At 39.0% G+C, this 21,402-nt stretch overlaps 1 protein-coding gene across 15 annotated transcripts in view; it reads right to left on the minus strand.

Annotated features, from left to right (window-relative positions):
- The window catches only part of Sh3kbp1 (SH3 domain containing kinase binding protein 1), a 279,242-nt gene that overhangs the window by 97,430 nt on the left and 160,410 nt on the right, over positions 1-21,402 (minus strand). For all 15 annotated transcript variants that reach the window (XM_048796358.1, XM_048796352.1, XM_048796353.1 and 12 more), the window contains 2 exons: positions 12,558-12,633; positions 1,107-1,201 (listed from right to left, as the gene is read on the minus strand). In XM_048796358.1, coding sequence (XP_048652315.1) covers positions 1,107-1,201; positions 12,558-12,633 — 171 coding nt within the window. The remainder of the gene's footprint in view (positions 1-1,106; positions 1,202-12,557; positions 12,634-21,402) is intronic.

Genomic DNA, 21,402 nt, shown 5'->3' on the forward strand with positions numbered 1-21,402 from the left:
GGGGGGGGGTGGTGGTAAAAAAAAAAAAGGAAGAACCGTTCCTGCTTCACTTGCAGAAAGGAACTAACAGCAAGGCAAGCATCTTCCCCTCCTCTCATTTCCTCCTGCCACATTCAACACCCACAGAACTATAATGAAATAACTTAAAGGGAGAATATTTCACAGGTAAAAAGATGGACGAGTTTTTAGGTAATCTGCAAAATGGAATAATTTTGCTATTCCAGATAGGTGTCTGCAAAGCTCCACTTTGATATTGAGTCCTTGAAAGGACCAGCTCTTCCCCTAAAATACATCTGGCCTTTGGCAAGCTACTTAACCTCTGGGATCCTCGATTCCCTCGCATTTTTGGACTAGGCTCTTCAAACACAATCTCCAAAGCTATTTCCTAGAAGTAGCTGACCTTAATCATAAAGGCAAATCCCACTGACCATCATAAAAACTCTGTACATCAGAGAAAAGACCAAAGAGTTCTAGGAATCACTTGAATAATATGACTCAACTAGCGACGTGGTGAGGAGTGCTACATGAATGCAGAAATGGTATGTGGTCAAGACCCGGCAAACCGCATGGCTTCACTCGGATTTTATAGCTCTCCTGGTGTTTACAGGGCTCTGGCTGTAATGATAATAAAATCATCCAACCTCCTTAGTCCAAACAAGACAAGCAAAATTCTCTCAGGCACTTTACCTGTCTTTGATCTGTAGAGCAAACATTCTTTAAGTGTTTTCTGCCTGTGAGGCATGACCAGTCTTTTTAAAGCCCCTCTTGGGTCCTTCATGACACAGAGCTTTGCAGCCCAGCTGCTGTAGAGGGCAAAACCTATAGCCAAGCAGGCTGCTTCCTGAGCTATCCCTTCTGGGACAGACTTTTTCTACAGGGCCGTGCAAATCTACAACTGGTCCTAAGGCAAACAGAAACCTATTCTATTCTCAAGTTCATTCATTCACCTAGACTTAACCTGATCAAAAGAAAAAATACAAATTCTTCCTCCCAAGTTAAGGATCATGAAAACTAGGAGCTTCAAAGGCTAAAGCAAAAATTGTATTATTCCATGGACACACCAAAACACTCCACAGTTTAGAAGGCAAGAGAGAACCTTCATTTACCTTATTGATGAGAGTTACTATATCTCCTTCTTTGATTGTCAATTCATCGTCATTCTGTGCCTCATATGGAAATATTACTTTGCAGTAATCTTTACCTGTAAGAAGAAAAGAAAACACAACCTTTAAGGTGTTTTATTTAATGAGCTGCCCCAGGAGAAGGCGCTCTCTGTCACATTAACATCAGAGAAAGGCACACTTAATAGGTAGGCTATTACAACTGCATAAAGCTAGCGCCACTCTAAGAAAATTCCCGAAGAGTGTTCATTGTAGGCTTATACATATTTATTCTCTGCATTCTTCCCCTCATAAATTGTGAACTGCCACTGGCTGCTTTGCAGGAAGAAAGCAAAAAGTCATTCTTGGTCTCAGGAAAACAGATGTGTACCATTTTATAAACTCTTTAGGTGCATGCATAAGCACACATCTACAGAGAGCAAAAGGCTTACATGTTGTCCTATTGCCTTCTTTCACACATTACAAAATCAGAAAAAGGATATTTATATATTATATGAAGCCAACATGGTACATAGAACAATGAAAAATCACATCATTATGGTATGTCTTAAGAGATAAATGTTGATATATTTGTATGTGTATGTGTGTCAACCACAACAGCCAATGAATGCTGACAGAATATTCTTTATGCATATGCATGTGGGAAGGGATGAACCTGTTCCAATACATCCCATGGTCTCTATGTGGGAACCTGCTTATTCACTGATGGGGCTGTTGATTAGCCAGGAAATACATAATCCTCAAAGAGGGAAAAATACTAAGGCCGCTCAAAATCAATTCAAGCATGTCCTGAATTATATGCTTTTGGAAATTTGTCTGACATCATATCACACCTGAAAGCACTGGATAAGACAATGAAAACACGTGTAGGGGATTTGAGAAGTGAAGACTTAGAAAACTCAGTTTTTATGACTTAGGACAAAAGGTAGAAAGAAAAATTCAAGAACTAGTATCTACTAAAACAGGCATTTATTATTCTCAACCAGAGTCAATAAGTCTAATGGCTTTGAATATCCTTAGATATTTCCCAAGGCTTGGGCCAGTTCCTGAAGACAGATAATAACCTAAAGCTATATACATAAGTATCAATTATACTGTCCCTTTTATACTTTATGTCACTGAAATGCAGTTCTTTATTTTGGTGAACATCTCATCAATCAAAGATAATGATACATAAAATAAACACAATTTAAAATCCATAATACAGACACACTGTGGTCTATGGTTGAGATATGACAAAGAGGGAGAGGAAAAAGGAAGGGAAAGGAGAGACAGAGGGCGAGGGGAAGAGACAGGAAAAGGGAAGGGAGAAGGAGAAGGGATCACTTAGTTCTTTGCAGATGTCTTTGTTTTCTGTGCAGTGGCTTAAAGATATCAGTCATATCCCCTATCCTCATGTTGAAAACCCTGGACTTACGATGGCTTTTGCTCATTAACCTGTATTGAGGGACACTAATTCTAAATCCCATCAAGACCATTTTCCTAAACCCACATAGTTACAAATGTTCCATCTCTTTTTGATTAGGAGTAGCAAAAGCTTCCTTTATCTAAATTGGTCAAATGTTCTTTTCCTATTGACTATGCTTGTGAAATATGACTACCTGACCTCAAAACTTAAAACAACACAAACACATACAGTATTACTAAAGAACTGCCCTGCAGGGTCCTTGCTTTAACAGTAATTCTTTGGATGGAAATCATGGGGACATTTCACAAAGAATTATCAGATGCCCATGGAGAACAAAGAAAGAAGGGACAGGTCATACTTTATTCCTTTCAGTCAAAAAAGTTTAAAGTATGATAGACTGCTGTTGGTTGACTTCCCAGCAGCCATTAGCAGCCAACTTCCTGGTTCACAGAAGCCTAATTCGTTTAGGCATTATATTCTGGAATGGAGAAGCCTTCCACAGCTCTAGGGAAGAGTAAAATCTGTCCAGGCAAGTAATTTTAACCTCACTCGCCTTTCTTGGTGATTGATCTAGGGTTAGACATGTGATCTACTTACAGCCAATGAAATGTAAGAGATACTCTGCTTGGGGTGGGGCGATTAGATTTTGTTTCCTGTTTAAAAGAGAGAAAAAAAGACTTGGAAATAGCTGCCCCTGCCTTTTTTGCTTTAAACATTCTTTTATCTTTGTTGGAAGGCAGGGCAATGTTTGCTCTGTTGCAATCATGCTTCAATTGTGAGAAGAAAGCCAAGAAAATCACAGAGAATTTGACACTGAGCTCTGACACTGCTGAGATGTCTTTCAAATGCACCAGCTTCAGGGGACCTGTCTCTGGATCTCTTGTTAGAGGACTTAATAAACTGATTGTTGCTGGGTTGTGGCTCAGCAGTAGAGTGCTCGCCTAGCACATGCCTAGCACATGTGAGGTGCTGGGTTCAATCCTCAGCACACATAAAAATAAATAAATAAAATAAAGATATTGTGTCCAACTACAACTAACAAAAATAAATAAACTGATTGTTTACCACAACTTTGGGGTTGGGTAGGTATTCACTATTCAAAGCAGAAGGCACCCTGACATGAAGAAACTCCATAGAAGAGGAGAGAAATTTCCAGTTCACACTTTCAAAATACTTGGCATTATATTATATATAAGGCTCTTCCTATGTTATCTCTGTTATTCTTTTTCCTATGTTTTGGTGCCTACGAGGATCGATAAATGGCTGTGGAATTGACTGGTAGTAACAGTGGGAAAATACTGCCAAGAAAGTGTTAACATGCTTTTAAAATGTTTCACAGGGCCATTTTGCTTTATGCTTACAGTTTCCCTATAAGCTAAGAACGGTAGGTGTCTCCTGCTTTACTGAAAAACAGTTTTAATGAAGGACAATTTAAATGCCATAAAATGCATCCATTTTAACTACACAGTTTGGTGTGTTTTGAAATATTTATGCAGTTGTGTGACCATCACCATATTGTAGTTTGGAACACTTCTACCACACAGCTATGTTGCTTTGTGTGAGAGGCATTAGACAGAGAATTATCTAGAAAACTTCATCTTTAGATAAAAGGAAGAGAGTAGTGCTAGTGGCTACTGTCTACTACCTACTACCACTCTCCATGAAGCAGGTTGCTGCTGCATGTCTTGCCCTTCTTTGCATCCCTAGAACCCCACAGAACTTTCATTTCTTGATTCTCAAATGATACCTATAATGTAGTAGAACATTTGAGGGGCAGAAAGTAGAAGAAGAGGATTCTGGGCCAGGAATTAGGACACTCAGGACTGGGTTCCATCCCCATGGACCTTCTGTAGCACATGACCCATGGCAAGCATACATTGTCCTCAGGTATAAAATCAGGGATCAGCCACAGAGGGACAAGAGGAGGGTTTGGTCAATTTTAGCAGAACACTTTTAGCACATTAAATCTTCCTCCAGACCTCAAATATTAAACAACTAATAACAGAGCTGCTCTGATTAGTTCTTTATAGCTGAACCATAAAGAAGAATGAAATTATGTTACATGCAAGAAAACAGATGGAACTTGAGAACATTATGTTAAGTGAAATAAGTTAAACTCAGAAAGTCAAGGGTTGTATGTTTTCTCTTATATTTGAAAGCTAGAGAGGAAAAAGGAAAAGAAAGGTGGTGGGGGGAATCTCATGAAAACCCAAGGGAGAGCAACAGAATAGAGGAAAGGGACCAGAGGGAGGGAAGAAGGGAAGGAAAGGAGAAGTTCTGGGGAATAATATTGGTCAAATCATATTGTTATCTTGTGTACATGAATGAAAATGTAACAACAAATCCCACCATTATGTACAACTATAATATAGCAATAAAAATATGGGAAAAAAGAGAGTAGGACTATACCATCTCCCACTCAGGTCCCCCAAAGCATGTCAATGATGCTCTGGGGGCTCCAACAAGCACATTGGGCAATAACTAAGTTCCTCATACAATTTATCAAAAATAAATGTAAACATGAAAATTTATTAACTCCAATATTGTGATTGTAGTTTCATAATATATGTTTCCTATTTCAATTCAAATATTTACTGAACCACCACCAAGAAGATACTGTGAGCTCTTGAGCCTGTGATATATGAGTAAGCCCTGCCACTCCCTCCTGTCCTTGCATGGAATTGACAATTTAATGCCTAGAGAAAAGTAAGGGGAGGGGAGTGACAAAAAGAGATGAACATATACATAAACTAATTATGATGTTATATTGTTGTGTTTCAGAGAAAGGCAAGATTACATGCAGGACAGAGTTCACAAAAGAGGAAGCATTTGGTATATCTTAAGAATACAATCCCAAATCAATTTTGGATGTGGAAAGATTATAATAAAGATTATGAATAGGGGCCAGAAATGGAGAAGGTAATGAAATTAATTTTTGGAGGCAGGAATTTTCCATCTATTCATCAATTTGATGGATTTAATTAGCCTTGGATCAAACAGGAATGAATACATAGGCACACATAAAGAAAAAAGGCACAATTCATCCAGTGATTGAGCCGATTGTCTCTTTTTTTTCCTTAGGAAGATTTTAAAATACTAATGAATTAACATAAGACTGAAATCCTGAATTAGTTCTATAGTTTTTTTTGTCTTAGAGTCCTTTAGAATATTATAAAAAGCAATGACTATCTCTTTTCAGGAACAAAACACAACAAACCATACAATGAATGGAGAAAGTGTATATAATATAAAAAGGTACAAGGATCCTGATGACATTACCTAAGTCTCAGATCAAGAGCCCCTGTACTGATTATCAGCTTTCAAATTTTAAGAAATTTGCTCAATTAAAAATTACCAAGAAATTCTGTCATGATTCACACCCTCCCAAATCATTATTTCAAATCTCTAGACTTAGAAATTTACATGATATTATAAAGATGGTTGAAGGACTTGAACTCACATGGCCATATCACATAACTCCTTTTAAGTGATTTTATGATCTAGTCAATAAAAAGTTCAACAAGAAAAAAATCCCTCAGCTTAAACTATAAGCAGAATAAATAATTAACAAGTTGAACATACACACAAAGGACATAACATTAAATCCAGAAGAACTCTCTGAGCTCAGTCAGCTTTGGGATACAAAGATCAATGTTCCATGTGCCACATTTAGAGTCTAGTAGGAAGCCTTCCAGAGCCATCAGCAATGGTGGAAAGCATCAGGATACACCTGGAAATAGTGTTTTCTTTTTCTTTGGGTCACAAGAACAAGAGTATCAAGTTCAGTGATATTTAATTTCACCAACATCATAATCAGAATTTCTCCCATTCAACTGTTACCTGAGACATTATTACTTTGTAATCCCTTATACAAAATCCCTGGGGACAGAATTTTTCAGGTTTTAGAAAGTAAATATATTGAACATACCATATAATATATAACACCCCCCTACACACACACACACTCTCTCTCTCTCTCTCTCTCTCTCTCTCTACTGGAACTATTAAAGTTCTGCAGCAAATGGATGACTAGTCACCCCAAGCGACCAATAAAAGATGCATGTCAGTCAGTCCAGGCAAATTTTTTTTTCACCCAATGAGCACTAAAATCTTTGAATTTCCAGAGCTTTTTGTATTTAGGCATTGCATGTAAGGGCATGGAATTCTATCATGTCCTAGAGAAGATGGAATAAAGTAAATAAGACTAGCATATGGTTGTCAGGGAGCTTATAATCAAGTAGAGGACATGAGGCATGCATACACACAGTTCTCCACAGGACAACATTGAGGAGAGGACACGAGACATGCATCTAGCTAAAAGCATTCAAGTGTTAGAAGTGGGGAAATAACTTTCAAAATAAAAGAGGATCCCACTTGAGAGGACTAACATGGAAGTGGGCTTTGTACAATGGTCTAGGAAACATCCTAGAAGAGTAAGACTGAGGTGTGCTTCTCAGTCATTCCTGATAAGAATTACGTGGGGCACCTAGACATTCTATAGCTTCCCAGACCTCTTTCCTGGGGCTCTGAATCTTCAAGTCTAAGGTAGGACCAGGAATCATTCTAGTAACTCTCTGTGATTCTCATTATCAGAGAATCTTAAAACAAACAAACAACAAACTTGGTTTAGGTCTGTGGTTCTCATGCTTGAGTGGGCATTGACACTAGGTGGAGGACTAGCCAAAACAGATAGCTGGGCCCCACCCCCAGGGTTTCTGATTGGGTAGGGCTGGGGTGGGGTCTGGGGATTTGCTGGCTCTGGGAATGCACAGTGAAACTCACTGGTCTAGCAATGGATATTAGCCAAGATTCAATGGTAGCAAGGAGCCAAGCAACAGCAAGGACTGGGAGTGTGGTGGTGGTTCTGGGATCAGGTGTGCTACATGCTCAATCTAGATAAGAACTCCAAATATGGGTCATATTCTAAGAATCTGGGCTAGTGGGAGGGGAATGAAATATATACTAGGCTTGCCATCTACTCAATAGATATCTGAGTATCCACTGTGAATCAGATGGTAATGATGCCGCAGTGCCCTAATGGAGCTTAGGGCAGAATACACTAGCAGTTCAAAACTGGCTCTACTACAGTTTGAATGTGTCCCCCAAAGCTCATGTGTTAGAACTTGACTCCCCAATGCCATTGTGTTGGGAGGTGGGGCCTGAAGGGTTAGTCGTGAAGACTCCACCCTCAAGAATGGATAATGCTGACCATAAAAGGGCTTGAGGCTGTGAGTTCAATATCTTGTTCTCTCCTGCCCATGTGATGTCTTCCACTACATCAGAACACAGCAGGAACTGTTTGTTCATAATGATTTCAAGGCTGATAGTTTCTGTTAGCACCAGATCAGGGCCCAGTGTGTACATTTTTTGACACCAGGTAATGTTAGTTTTCTGGCTGATACAGTGGTGGGTAAGCAAATATTGGGCAGATGACATGTTGAGATGTAGCTCCTGGATCTTGGATATCCCAACTTCCAGAACCATGAACCAAAGAGATTTCTATCAGTTATAAATTGCTCAGTCTATGGCATTCTGTTATAATAGTACAGAATGGACTGAGACATGCTCCCAAGGGACTTTGGTGATACGTTGAGACATTTTTGGTTGTTACAACTAGGGCTAGGGATACTACTTGCATCTACTGGATACAGGCTAGGGATGCTGCTAAAAGTTCTGTAATGTATGCAAGACAGTTTCCACAACAGAGAATGGTCCAGTCCAAATGTCAATAGTGGCCTGGTCTACATTTAAACTTGAGGAAATAAAACCCAATGTAGACTTCACTGTGTGTGTGTCAACTCTAACTCAGCACCTTTCTTTATGAAGTTGACTGTAAACCCCAAGTCACAGCAACCACCTTTGGTCTCAAACACTGCTGGAAAATTGGCTTTCCTATTACTTTCCAGGTATTAATTATAACACATTTTACTCTCTTACTTGTAAAAGGAGAAGGCTTTTTTTTTTTTTTTTTAAGAAGAAATGAAAATCTGAGAAACAAAGCCATCCTGTTCTCTACTATAGAACAGAGGCCAAATCACCACTCCTCTCAAGGGCAGTTTCTTCTGCTCAGATGAGAAGCTTGGAGATTCTGGAAGAAAGGCTATCCACCAAGAAAACACAAAATCTTCTCCAAGAGAACTGTATTTGAAATGTAGATCTTAAGCAATATGGGTAGGACAGGTACTCTCACAGGATGGCCCTCACTCTCATCCAGATAGAAAGGTCTGTTGGGGACACTTGATGAAAGGTATTTCCTAAGAAGAGGAGGGATTCCTGGGACCTCGAACTCTAGGGCTTTTGTACACATCAGGTGTGTAGGAAACATGTTTCATACTGAATGTGACCCCAAGCCCAAGAATGAGTGAGCTTTGGGGTAGATAAGTGGGCAGAAAGATCCAGCATGGAAAAAAGGGTCCAAGGCTTCCCAACAGTAGAGAGTTGGCCCTTTTTTTCTCCTGTTTCAACATGTAGTGAGAAAGCAACAATCAGCTCAGACCAAGAGAGTAATAATGTGTCCACCATTCATCAGGCAAGAGACCAATGCTGCTGCAGAACAGGCAACAGTCTCTCCCAAGCATGTGCTACAGGTATAAAGTGTAACAACCCTCATTTTTGAGCAACTATTGTTTTCTTATTCCCCCAAGAAAATTTTTCCCCTAAAACCACAGACTATCAGAAACCTGCTTTTAAAAACTGTTTCAGTAAGAATGAAACATTCCAATTTTGCTTTAAGGAACTAAGTGACTTTGACCCAAAGAAGCAACCTGTCTACCACCATAAGTGCAGAGCCTTAGTATAAGGGTTTCTGGATACAGCATTGCACCTCAAGCTTCACTCCATAACTGCTGAAGAAATAGGACCTGGGTCCACCTCCCAGTCTAGAGGGATGCTGACTATGTTGCCACAGAGCCCTGTTTTGTTTGTACCTATAAAAACACAGCTTCATTTACATTTCACTAAATTCACTAAAATTTTTTTTTTTCTTTGTACTCAGGGTACTCTACCTCCAAGGTGTACTCCCAGTACTTTAAACAAGTTTTTTTTTTTTTAAGATAGGATCTCACTAAGTTGTCAAAGCTAAACTGGAACTTGCAATTGTTCTGCTTCAGCCTCCTGAGTCACTGGGATTATAGGCATACACCACCACACTGGCTTTTTTCTCTTTTGTTTAATGTGATAGACACTGGCCCTCTGTTGTGCAGTCTCCTTCACTGCAATGAGCCAATCAACTTCACTTTGACTACATCAGACTACAGGTTAGTTCCTGGTAGTCTGAGGCTAATTGGGTGAAAGCAGTGGCAAGAAAGAGTAAAGGGTCTGTCAGTCCCAAGGAACACTGATAATCTCTGCTAACTACTCAGAAGATGGGTCTTAATAAACATGTGTATCCTTTTCCTACTGGTGACTACATGGTTAGGAAAGGGGCCCATGGCTATTAGCTTTTAAAAGACCCTGTGTTCAATTCAAAGCCCAGTAAGTCCTAAGTCATTCATAACTTTCCATTTGCTCAACCACCATTTATTATATGCCCACTGAGCCCTGGCACTTTTCTAGGGTATATGGTAAGGGATATCCATGGTAAGGGACATACATCTTTGATCTAGAGGGACCAATGATCTAACAATAGGAGCAAGGCACATGTGTCATCATCATGGTGGACAACTCTTAAGAAGCAAATCGATGAACAGGGTGATCATACAGGTGGTACAAATGTGCAGTTATAAAGTGAGTGAGGTTGGGCAGGGAAAACCTGGCCTCTGTCCCACCAGCCATCATTTATTCAGAAGCCAGATCTGCCTTTGTACAAATTCTGTCAAGGACTTTTATTTTTCAAACCCACCTGATAAACTGGTCTTCGGAATCTATAAGACTAAACCATTAGTTCAGAAAGATGTTGAACTGCCCTTTTGGGGGGGCTACAAATTCTTATCCCGGGGGACTACAAATCTACATCAATTGTAATAAAAAAAAAAGAGAGAGAAAGTCCAGATGTGATGAGCTGGAGGCACCTCAGGGCACTTCATTATGAATATTTAGACAGTTTTTCCTCTTGTTATGAAAATTATAGCAATCTGTTCCCAAGCAAGAGCTTCCCATGAATTTCAATGCCATAAAAGCTTTTTGTTTGTGGGAGGGGGATGGGGATAATGCTAGTTGTTTAAATCCTGATCAGCTGAGTTTCACCTTCACTCAGAAAATACTCACATGAACATTTTTTGAATCATTATAACTCAGAATTCTGATGTGAGCTCGTAGTTGAGCATGCTAAGACAGCTGTGTAGGAAGAAGCTGCCCTCCTCTGTGCTGCAGGGCAAGTTTCATCAGAAGTTTGTCTTCAGAGCAGAAGGAAGAAGGAAGAAGAGTGCTCAGGTGGCAAGCTCAGAGTTGTTTCTAATAACTGGTCAGTACTCTGCACCTTCCACCTGAATAGAAATGTGGCCTCAAAATGAAGAAGCAGGGAAATGATCCAAATGAAGGGGGATTTTTAGTAGACTAGGGAGCCACTAAATGGAAATCATGGAAGAATAATTACTGTAGAATTTGCTCTTGGCAATGAAAGCCAGAGGTAGTGTGTGCAGGGTGAGATTAAACTACAAAATTCATGCCCTGAAGTCCATAAATAATGTCCATCAGTAAACATCCCTCAAGGCTTTGCTGACAGTGATAATCATCCTTTCTTACCTACTACTACTCAGTTACAGTCATATTAACATCTATGCCTAGGATATCTTCCCATATTCTCAAATTGTTCACATCTTCCTTTTGTCTCTCCCATCTGGCTGTTCAACACTTTGAATACGAAAACTTTCATGGTGAGTCCTAAAGCTTTTAAAATTGGGTCAGAGGATTAAGATGTGGGGGAAAAAATCTGAGAGGTCTTCTCAAGTAAACCCCTGATTTCATAGACAATGTAGACAATAAAGAGGAAGGCCTGAGAAATCAAATTATTTCTCCAAAGAAAATCACACCACTAGCTAATAACAATGGAACTGTCTTAGGACTCTAAGACAAAACACTCCACCCTGCCTCTGTAAATCTATTCCTCATTAGTAACCCATTCCCCTGCCATGATGCTTCTAGAGAGCTGGGTACATGGAGATAGTTAATAGATACTTATAGGAACGAATAAGATGTGGTGGGTTAGAACCAGGATTCTTTTACATGCTTAAGGGAGCTGAACATTGCAACTGTGCTCATTTCCAGGCCCAGGAAACCCATCTTAGGTCACAGAATTACTATAAAACTACCCTTTCCAACATGGTCACCAATAGGCACATGTGGCTATTGAGCACTTGAAATGTGGTTACTCCAAACTGAGATATGCAACACCTATAAAACACACAAGGTATTATAAAGACATCACATGAACAATGAGGGTACTTCATTTAATAATTTTATATAAATTAATGTTGAAATGATACTATTTAGATATATTGAATTAAATAAAACATATTAAATTCAGTTCAGCTGTTTCTTTTCTTTTTAATGTGGCCACTAGAAAAATTTAAATTATAAATATGGCTATTGGCTAGCACTGTTCCAAAACACAGCTAATACCCTCTATCCACTCACTTAATCTTTCCAAAAAGACTTGAGCCTCTTGCCTGCAGACATTCCAGAAGTATCTAGAATTATTTAAGAAGAAATGTGTTGAGGAGGCTGGTGGGAGGATAAGGTTGGGTAGTTCTGGCTAAGTGGTTAGGCTAAAAGGGGTTAAGGTTCTTTGACCTGAAGGTCTGTGAATCCCTAAAGTGCTTGAGCTGCCATTTCTAGAATATTTATGCCACCTAAAGTATGCAAAGTACTCTGTAAACGTGGATAAATGTTAGCTCTGCACATGGGTAAGACACATATGGCAGGAAAAAAACCATGTTTTAGAAAGAAAACAAAAAACAAAACAAAACAACAAAGTTCTGAATCTAACTCATGGGGGATCTAATGAAACACATTTGTGTGGATTTTTTTTCTGACATGTTTGAAAAAGCTATGGAGATTACATAAGGATTTTTTAAAATAAGGAAACTCACTCTTTGTCCTGCTGTCCATTTCTGTTTTCGATGGGTCTGGAGTCACTGTAGCTGAAGGCAATTTCTTCCCAATAGTCTGAGGGGGAAAAAACAATTTAACACATCAAGACAATTCTCTTCATCAAGCAAAGGAACAAAATCAAGATCATAATGACAAAATGCTCAAAACTGGTTCTAAAAACCACTCCCTTAAGTTTATGCTCTGCTCTATGTACTGGTTGCCACTCTTTAATAGCTTTGATCTTCAATGACAAACAAGGGGAAGCCTCATAAAAAGAGCTTTATCTTTGAAAGCACTCAGTACCTTTTATTTTCTTTCTTCCCTGATGGTCTTTAAGAGTTTATTATTTTTCCCCATATTTTTTATTAGTACATTATAGTTGTACACAATGATGAGATTTGTTGTTACATATTTGTACATGCACACAATATCTCGATATTTGGCCAATATCATTCCCCAGGTACAGTTTCCTTCATTTTATGAGACATTAACTAAATCTATGGAGGGACAGTACCTGGCCCAGTGGCAGTATTCCAAAATAACTGTGAGTGGAAGAATGGAAAAAAGAGGGAAGAAATAAAAGGGATGAAATAAAGGAATGGAGGGCTAGAAGGACAGAAAGATGAATAGGCAGGTGGATGGGCAGGCAGAAGCCAGGTGTCCCAGGCAACTGGGCCTTGTTGTGACTCCTTCTCATCATCTAAGATTCTAACCGCTTCATAGGGGTACATTCTTGTTCTCTAGCTGTCCCCAAAATGAAAAACAAGGAGGCCCAGCAGCTCCTTTTCCACTAGTCTTTTAATGCTCTACGGCCTTAAAAAGGTCCATTGCCTTGGACCATATGTGCCTATTAACTAGTTAAAAAGAAAAAAAGTATAGTCTGCCTTGACTTCACTTTCTTTCCTTCATTTGAAGTTAATGCTATTACCATTCATTATATATGAATCATCCATAGAAAAGATTGGATATTGCCTCTGCCTAAAGATGTTCTTGAAAGCACAGGCTACTGAGCAGCCCCAACAAAAACACCAATACACAAACCAACAAGCCGATGGTTCCAGAGGTAAGAGCTGTCCCTACTCTTTCTCCCTTTACCACTGCACTTGTCTAACCATGATTAATATCTGAGGAAAGTGTCTATTGATACCAGAGAAACAGCTGTCACAACCAAGTAGCTGGGTAAATTTCGCTCCCTAAGGAAGGGCTTCACTAGTGAGAATCCCAGCTACTAGGAAGCCCAAACATCTTGAACACAAGAAGAATGAGCTGCATAATTCAAAAACCAGCAGGGTGGAATTTTTCTTCAAATAAAACTGATTCACCACAGATTTTAATTTGAAAAAGTTCTTCATGCTTCAAACGTTGAACCTAACATTAAATATGAATAAATCACAGAAAGAGGATAAGATAAATCAAATCTTCAGCCCTTCATGAATTTTTAAAAACATTTGTGACAGAAAGCCTTTGCATTTTACACGGTGACATTTTTATTTAGTGCCACGAGGCTTTCTATATTGGATAAAAAAAATGAAACCCCCAATAATATGCCACCCCTCAACTGCTACTAAGTACTCAAACTAATAACATTTTATGACTCCAAGGAAACATCAGGGAAGGAAAAAAGTTTGATGTTCTTCTGCCATAAGGTCAAATTTGATGAAGAAGTGTTCTTAGGATTATCTTGAAAAAATCAGGTATTGGTAGTAAAACTAGAAGCTCTCAAAGTATCATTTCATTAATATTCCAGTTCACACTTCCAGCAGCTTGACTGTCAATCTGTTTTCCCTTTGGGGGACTCAGTAAAGCATCACTACTGTTAACACATTAAGAAGAAGGAAACAAAAACAATTAAAACTTCAGTCATCACTGACAGTGGAAGGAAGAAAGGCAAACATGTAAATAGTATAAACACAATTCTCAGTCCTGTTTACTTTCCTGAAAATGAGACAAGCAATGGTTTGGGCTTTAAACCAGATGTCTTGCTTTGGAGAAACCTTGGCAGGTTTTATATTCTTATAACTTTGGTAACAAAAAACTGCCCTCATGTCTGATGTCTGGTTTACCAGAATGTCCAAGTTTATAGACATTAAGAAAGACCACTGGTTAAATACCCTTACTTCAGTACTAAAAGACATGAAAATAGCAATGCTTACAGTAGTTGTCTTTCTATTTCAGAAAATACAGCACACTAGCCTCTGTGATGGTGACCTTGATATTATACTCATCTTCTAAAGGTGTTCAGTACCTTAAGCCTTCCTTATCCTTTGTGGGCCATGATTAAAAGTCTAGAGTAAGGCCAGATCCTCCCCTCTCAGCTGGTCTAGTAGGTGTTCCAGAGACAGAAAGTTTCCTAGTGTTTCTGTCTTCTCTAGAGCCTAGACCTAGGGAAGTGTGGCCTGAGACCAGCAGTACTTGAGAACTTGTTAGCAAAGTAAATTCCCAGGCCACGCCCCAGACTTTCTCAATCAGAAACTCTGGGGATGGTGCCAGCAGTCTCAGAGGGGACACACCCTCCATGGGATTCTGATGCACACTCAAACTTGAGAAGCATGGACCTAGCTGTAGCAGAGGTTCTATTAATATGAATCAAATGCCCTTTCATGGATTCAACACTCAAGAGCCTATTTTCATACCTCAATATAGTATAAAACATCTTTTCTACTATTCTTCCTCTCCTTTTCCACCCAATGCCTTCTATCTTCTGTATTCTTACTGGCATAATACCTTATCATTGCTACTAACTACACATACACATTGAAGACTCTATAGACTATCACTACGGATCTACTTTAAGACACAGTGATCACCAGGTTGGTATCACTTTCGTATCTCTTGTTACATTCCAATATCCACTTAAAAACCTAAGTTTTAAAAATAAACAATTCAGAAAATTCATTCCCTTGAACATTTAATGATATTAGACCCTCTCCCCTTTGGCTCTTTCACCGAAAGTACTAACTAAACATTTTGGAGTTTTTGTGTACAGTGGTAGTTTCATATATACTCCTGGCTCCACAAGATTCAGTAACACAGTATCAGAATACATAACTATCACATGAGTTTGGTTAGTAGAGCAAATGATTTTTTTTTCTAGTCAAAATGAAGAAACGGATGCTTCCAGGAAAGACAATCACTGGATTTGAGTCCAGATGAATCCAGCTCCCCAAATGATGAATGTGTGTTTCTTTGTGACAACGGAAAGTGAGACCAGGATAACACTCAAATCAATAGTATAAAATCACTCCTCCAACTGGACTGTAATTCAGGTGCAAACTCCTTTGGGTGTAAAAAGAAGTTTCTAAATATAGAGCAATGCTAAGGAGAAGGTTTAAATCCATCTCTAATGTTCTCTCAAAATACCACACACAAATTCTGCATCAAAAGGCAGCCAGCTGAATGGGTAAGAGGGAGGAGAGAGCTGTGAAGTTGCCTGCCCACCCCACCCTGGCCATAGGCCAGACTTTCTGCCACCTATTCTAGACGTGGATGATGTTCTGAGAAGCTACATGTAGACATCACTCAAGAGCTCACACAAAACCAAACATAAGAGATGACCTTTCAAACAGCTGGTAAAAATCCAAGTTAAAGGTAGCTCTTTGATGGCAGTCCTTTTACAACACTAGCATCTGACAGTAGTCCTTCCCCTTCTGTCCAGTACAAATTTATTAGGTGCCCATTTAACACGAGACAAGAAAGCAGACAAGAAGGCAGGAGGATGATGAGCATCACCACAAACATTGCAACAACTATTTGTGAGGCTGGTTCTCTATAGTGGTGTGTTGAGGGGTTCCCAAGCATGCAGCATGGTTATCCCAAATCCTGCTCATCTATAGCATATAGAGATATATAAGATACCAGGCATGGTGACAAAATAATATCTATACATGACTATTTTCAGTTTCCTTTCCACCATAACTCAGAAGGATCCCCAAACTGCTAGAAAACTCTCTGGAAACTTTTAATATTTATATTTGTTTTTACATGCTTGCTTCATGAACACCTATGACTGAAAGTGTAATGAAATCTTCTTGGCTCTCAACAGGGAGCAGTAGGAATAGAGTCAAAGTCCAGTGAAGCAGCTCATGTCAACACAAAAGCACAAAGATGTATCCTTAAAATGCAGCACCTTATGCACTTTAATCTCACTGAAAGGCTTTCATTTACTCACCAACTGTCCATGTACCTGTATTTGGTGGGTCCAGCTTAAACTGTAAGCCATCAACAGAAGACATGCCAGAACAAGATACAACTCAAAATTCTAAAAATAATGGACATGGTCCATCAAAGGGAATCTACATTTGTAGTTCCATTCAAGGGACAGAGTTTACCTCTGAAACACCTCCCATACTATTATGTCAATTCTAATTTCTCAAAGGGCCCTGCTTCGTGGTATATTTTAAAACTTGGTTGAAGAAAAAAGTAAACATTTTCTGTTTATGAAACTGGGTGTAAGGCTTAGAGTTATTCATATGATGCTCATTTCTGTGGTTGTCCCCAAAAGTTAGAATTAAAATTATATTAAACCTCTTTGCTTAATCACAGTTAAAGACCTTGTCAGATTCATCATTGCTTTTGAAGCATCTGTCAAGTATACCACATTTAGCAGTTTAACTACTTTTATCTTCAGAAATAGTGCCCTCCTTGAGATCAGGACCTGAGTGTTCATTATTCTCTTATACCCACAAAGTAAGAGGTCTATAAGACTCTTCTTGCTGGGTTAAATGGGGGAACTTGGGGATAATATCTACTCCCACTCTGCCCTAGCATAAGCATCCTATCACAACAGGTACAAAGACAGGAGACTCCTTCCCTGGCACCAGAAGGCCTCTGTACCTCTGGGAACCCCGATGTTTCAGTCACACTGTCCAGAATGTCTTCCTAGGCACCGTTGCCCTTGCTTTACTTCCTTTTGTTTCCAAACACACACATCCTGCCTCCTATTAACTGTTGGCTGCCATAAAGAAGAATCCAATCTCAGAAGTAGAGGTGTCTGGTGGACACCTCTCTGCCTATGACTTCCAAATACTCATACTAGCCTGCTCCCTCACATTCTTTATAGTTTCATATCTATTTGATCAAAAGACTAGATGGATCATTATCACTCAGGTACAGACACACACACACACACACACACACACACACACATACACACACACCTCTATTATCCTGAAATCAATTTCTGAAGTGTGTTCCCCCATGATGTTCCATTGGCACACCCACCAACTTACTACCTAATCCCATCATTTGGTCCATTTGGGAAGCACTGAATACTCTATCTAATCAAAGCAACATAACATATTAAAGGGTCTGAGATGTCCTGTGGTTACTGTTTAACTACATCCATGATTATCTTAGTGTATTCCAAATCTTTCCAAGTATAGAAATTCTATTTCTGTGACACCACTAATATATCCCAAGAATGAATACTCTATGAAAGAATAAGATGAACATCCTCCGTCCCCTTCCTAAATTCTCTGGCCCATCCTCTCTGTCTCCTAGGCTCATGACTTGGAACTTAACTTTGATTACCATCTTATTGTACTTCCTGTGTCTAATCCATCACCAAAGCTCTGCTGCAGGGCAAATAGAATTTTGGAAAGGGTATTCAAGCTGAAGAAAAGCAGAGAAGCAAGGCAAGAATGTGTACGGGTGCTGGGCATGGTTACTCACACCTTCAGTCCCAGCACTTGGGAGACTAAGCCCTGGGGTTCAAGGCCACCCAGGGCAACTCATTGAAGCCCAGACTTTTAAAAAAAAGGAGGAGGAGGAGGAGGAAAAATATGTACAGGAAGTGAGGACTCTCAGACACAGGATGGGAGTGGCGAGAGATCACAGCAGGGTGAGAGTTAGGCTCAGAGGCCTGCAAGGTAAATAAGGGCCACTGTTACAGTACTTTGTGCTTTATCCTCAAGGTACCTGATGATGATAACCAGGTCATTCTGAAAAATAAGTAGAGGTATGGCATGATTAAATATGTGACTTTAAGAAGGATGAAGAAAGGAAAGGACATAAGAAAGCTAAGTAGATAATGGGGAGGTTGACACAATAATCCAACTAAGAAAGTGAACCTGTGGTTGTAGAAAAGAGGTTTGAGAAATATTTAGACTGGGGCGCGGGCACCTAGGATAGTGGCTCAGCAGTACAGCGCTCGCCTAGCATGTGGGAGGCCCTGGGTTTGATCCTCAGCACCACATAAAAATAATTAAATAAAATAAAGATATCGTGTCCAGTTACAACCAAAAAATAAATATTAAAAAAAAATTTAAAAAGAAATATTTAGACTGTCTACCTGGCCATAGTTCATAGTTACCACAAGCATAAAGCAGTGATTGTGAACTGGTTTGAATATGATGGGAAAATTCCCAATTCTGTTATGCTCTTGAGTCTACATATATGCATGCCACGTAGTTAGAGTGCCAACCACAAGCAAAGACTCTGATTAAAGGAGTCAAAGAGATGGATCTGGTGGCTCAGGGAAGCATTGTAGAAAAATTATCCTAATGGGAAAAAAATCACAGAGAACGTGTTTCTCAGTGCTCTGATGGTGGTGCAGAAACCTTCAGTAGAAAAGTAATAGGTCTGCAATAGTTTTGATTTAGCTTTTTATTAAAGCATCAATTAATCTACCATTTGAACAGTAAATTTTTTTAAAAAAAAATAAGACATGAGAAACTTTTGATACATTCAAAAACCATCTTTCTAATCTGACAAATGTAACTAGTTTAGTCAAGTGTGTCTTCAAAAATGTCTTTACCCAAAGAAAAAAATGGAAAATTTCTTTCTCCAGAAGAATTTTCCAAAGAAAGTTTTCTGTCCTTCAGAGTAGGAAAGGGAAATGAAGTTGTTTCATTTAGAAAAAAGGTAATATTCGGAACAAATTTTCCTGCTTTTTCAAGGAAGATTGCTACTTAAAAGGCTTTAGGTATATAATGGAATGTTATTCAACCTTAAGGAAATTCTGACACATGCTAAAACATGGAAGAACCCAGAGGACATTATGCTAGGTGAAGGAAGCCAGTCACAGAAAGACAAATATAGTCAGCCCTCCCTCCATATCCATGTATTCAATCGATCTCAGATTTAAAACATTTGTGGAAAACACTGTGTCCATACTAAACATGTATAGACTTTGTTCTTATCATTATTATCTAAATAATACAACTATTTACATAGCATTTACATTGTATTTAGTATTCCAAGTAATCTAGAGATGACTTGAAATACAGGGAGCATGTGTGTGGTTTATATGCAAATTCTACATCATTTTACATAATAGACTGGAGCATCATAGATTTTGGTATCCACAGGGGGTCCTGGAACCAATCCCCTATAAAGGACAACTGTTTATATAGTTGCATTCATATGAGGCCCCTAGAGTAGTCAAATTTATAAAAACAGAAGAACTATGGTCACCATAGGCAGGGAGTGAGTATTTAATGGGTATAGAGCTTCACCTTTTCAAGATAAAAAAAAGTTCTGGGATGATTAGTGGTGATGGTTACACAATAATGAGAATGTACTGAACAGCACTGAGCTGTACATTTAAAAATGGTTTCAATTGTAGATTTTATGTCATGCTAGGACATGTTCTTCTTTCCCTGCCTCTTTCTTCCTATGGATGCTGACTAGAATGGCAAAAAAATTGCTCATAAGGCTCTGATATCCTGATACTTAATATTCAACTACAAAATAATCAGGGGTATAGATAGCATCTAATGAGGTAAGTTAGAGAACAAATCTATCTGTGTCCAGAAGCTTCCTGCTCAGGGATACCTGCTATAGCATTCATTCACTTCAGTCTTATCTGCAACACTCCTTTCTACCACTATGAAAGATAAGGTATTGATTCTATAAAACCAATCTCTAAATCTGGCTAACATTAAGTGGCTCCAGCTTTAATATTATAAAACTCATTCTTCACTTTCATCATCTACTCTATAGACTCCTAAATAACATCACTTACTCCTTTTTATAATCATTGGGGTTTCCCTAATGTACAGAAGAGCAGAGAATATTACATCAAGTTACCTGAGAAATAGTGATGCTGTTGTTGTTGTTATTATTTGCTACTGGGGATTGAATTCCGGGGCACTTGGCCACTGAGCCACATCCCCAGCCCTATTTTGTATTTTATTTAGAGACAGGGACTCACTGCGTTGCTTAGTACCTCATTTTTGCTGAGGCTGGCTTTGAACTCACAATTCTGCTGCCTCAGCCTCCCGAGCCGCTGGGATTACAGGCATGTGCCACTGTATCTGGCATGATGATATTATTTTTGTTTTGTTTTTATTATAAAGAATGAGTTCAGTTCACCTACTTCTTCAAAATAGGAGCTTGTTAAATATATCTGGAAGTCAGGTATACACCTGATTCATCTTCTAGATGCAGAGTGGTATATTTAGATAATCCAAAATGCTTCAAGAATAGAGATCCACAAAGAGACAAAATTAAGCTCAGGGCACTCTAGTCACTAGTCAGAAAGACATCTTCAACAATGGGGCAAATCCATATTATATGTCTTCAAAAAAAATATTGTAGATAACAATGGCTGGAATTCTCTCTCACCTCATATGTCCTCACTTTCCTCTGTTTTGGATTTCTGACTCTTTCTATATGTGAATCACTAACTGGAATGGAGGTATGGAGGGTGAGGACTGTGTCCTGGTCATTATACAATCCTTCCAGGTGCCTTACACATTAGAGGTACTAAATGTTCAGGATTTACTTTAGTCCAAAAGAAACTTAACATCCACCAGAAAATGTGAATACTTACGGAGAAACTACTGTGTGCAATGCATTTTTGAGGTGCTATGGATACAACAATGGAACAAATAAACCTGTCCC

The sequence above is a fragment of the Marmota marmota genome, unplaced genomic scaffold (genome assembly GCF_001458135.2).
Source record: "Marmota marmota marmota unplaced genomic scaffold, marMar, whole genome shotgun sequence".
NCBI lineage: Eukaryota > Metazoa > Chordata > Mammalia > Rodentia > Sciuridae > Marmota > Marmota marmota.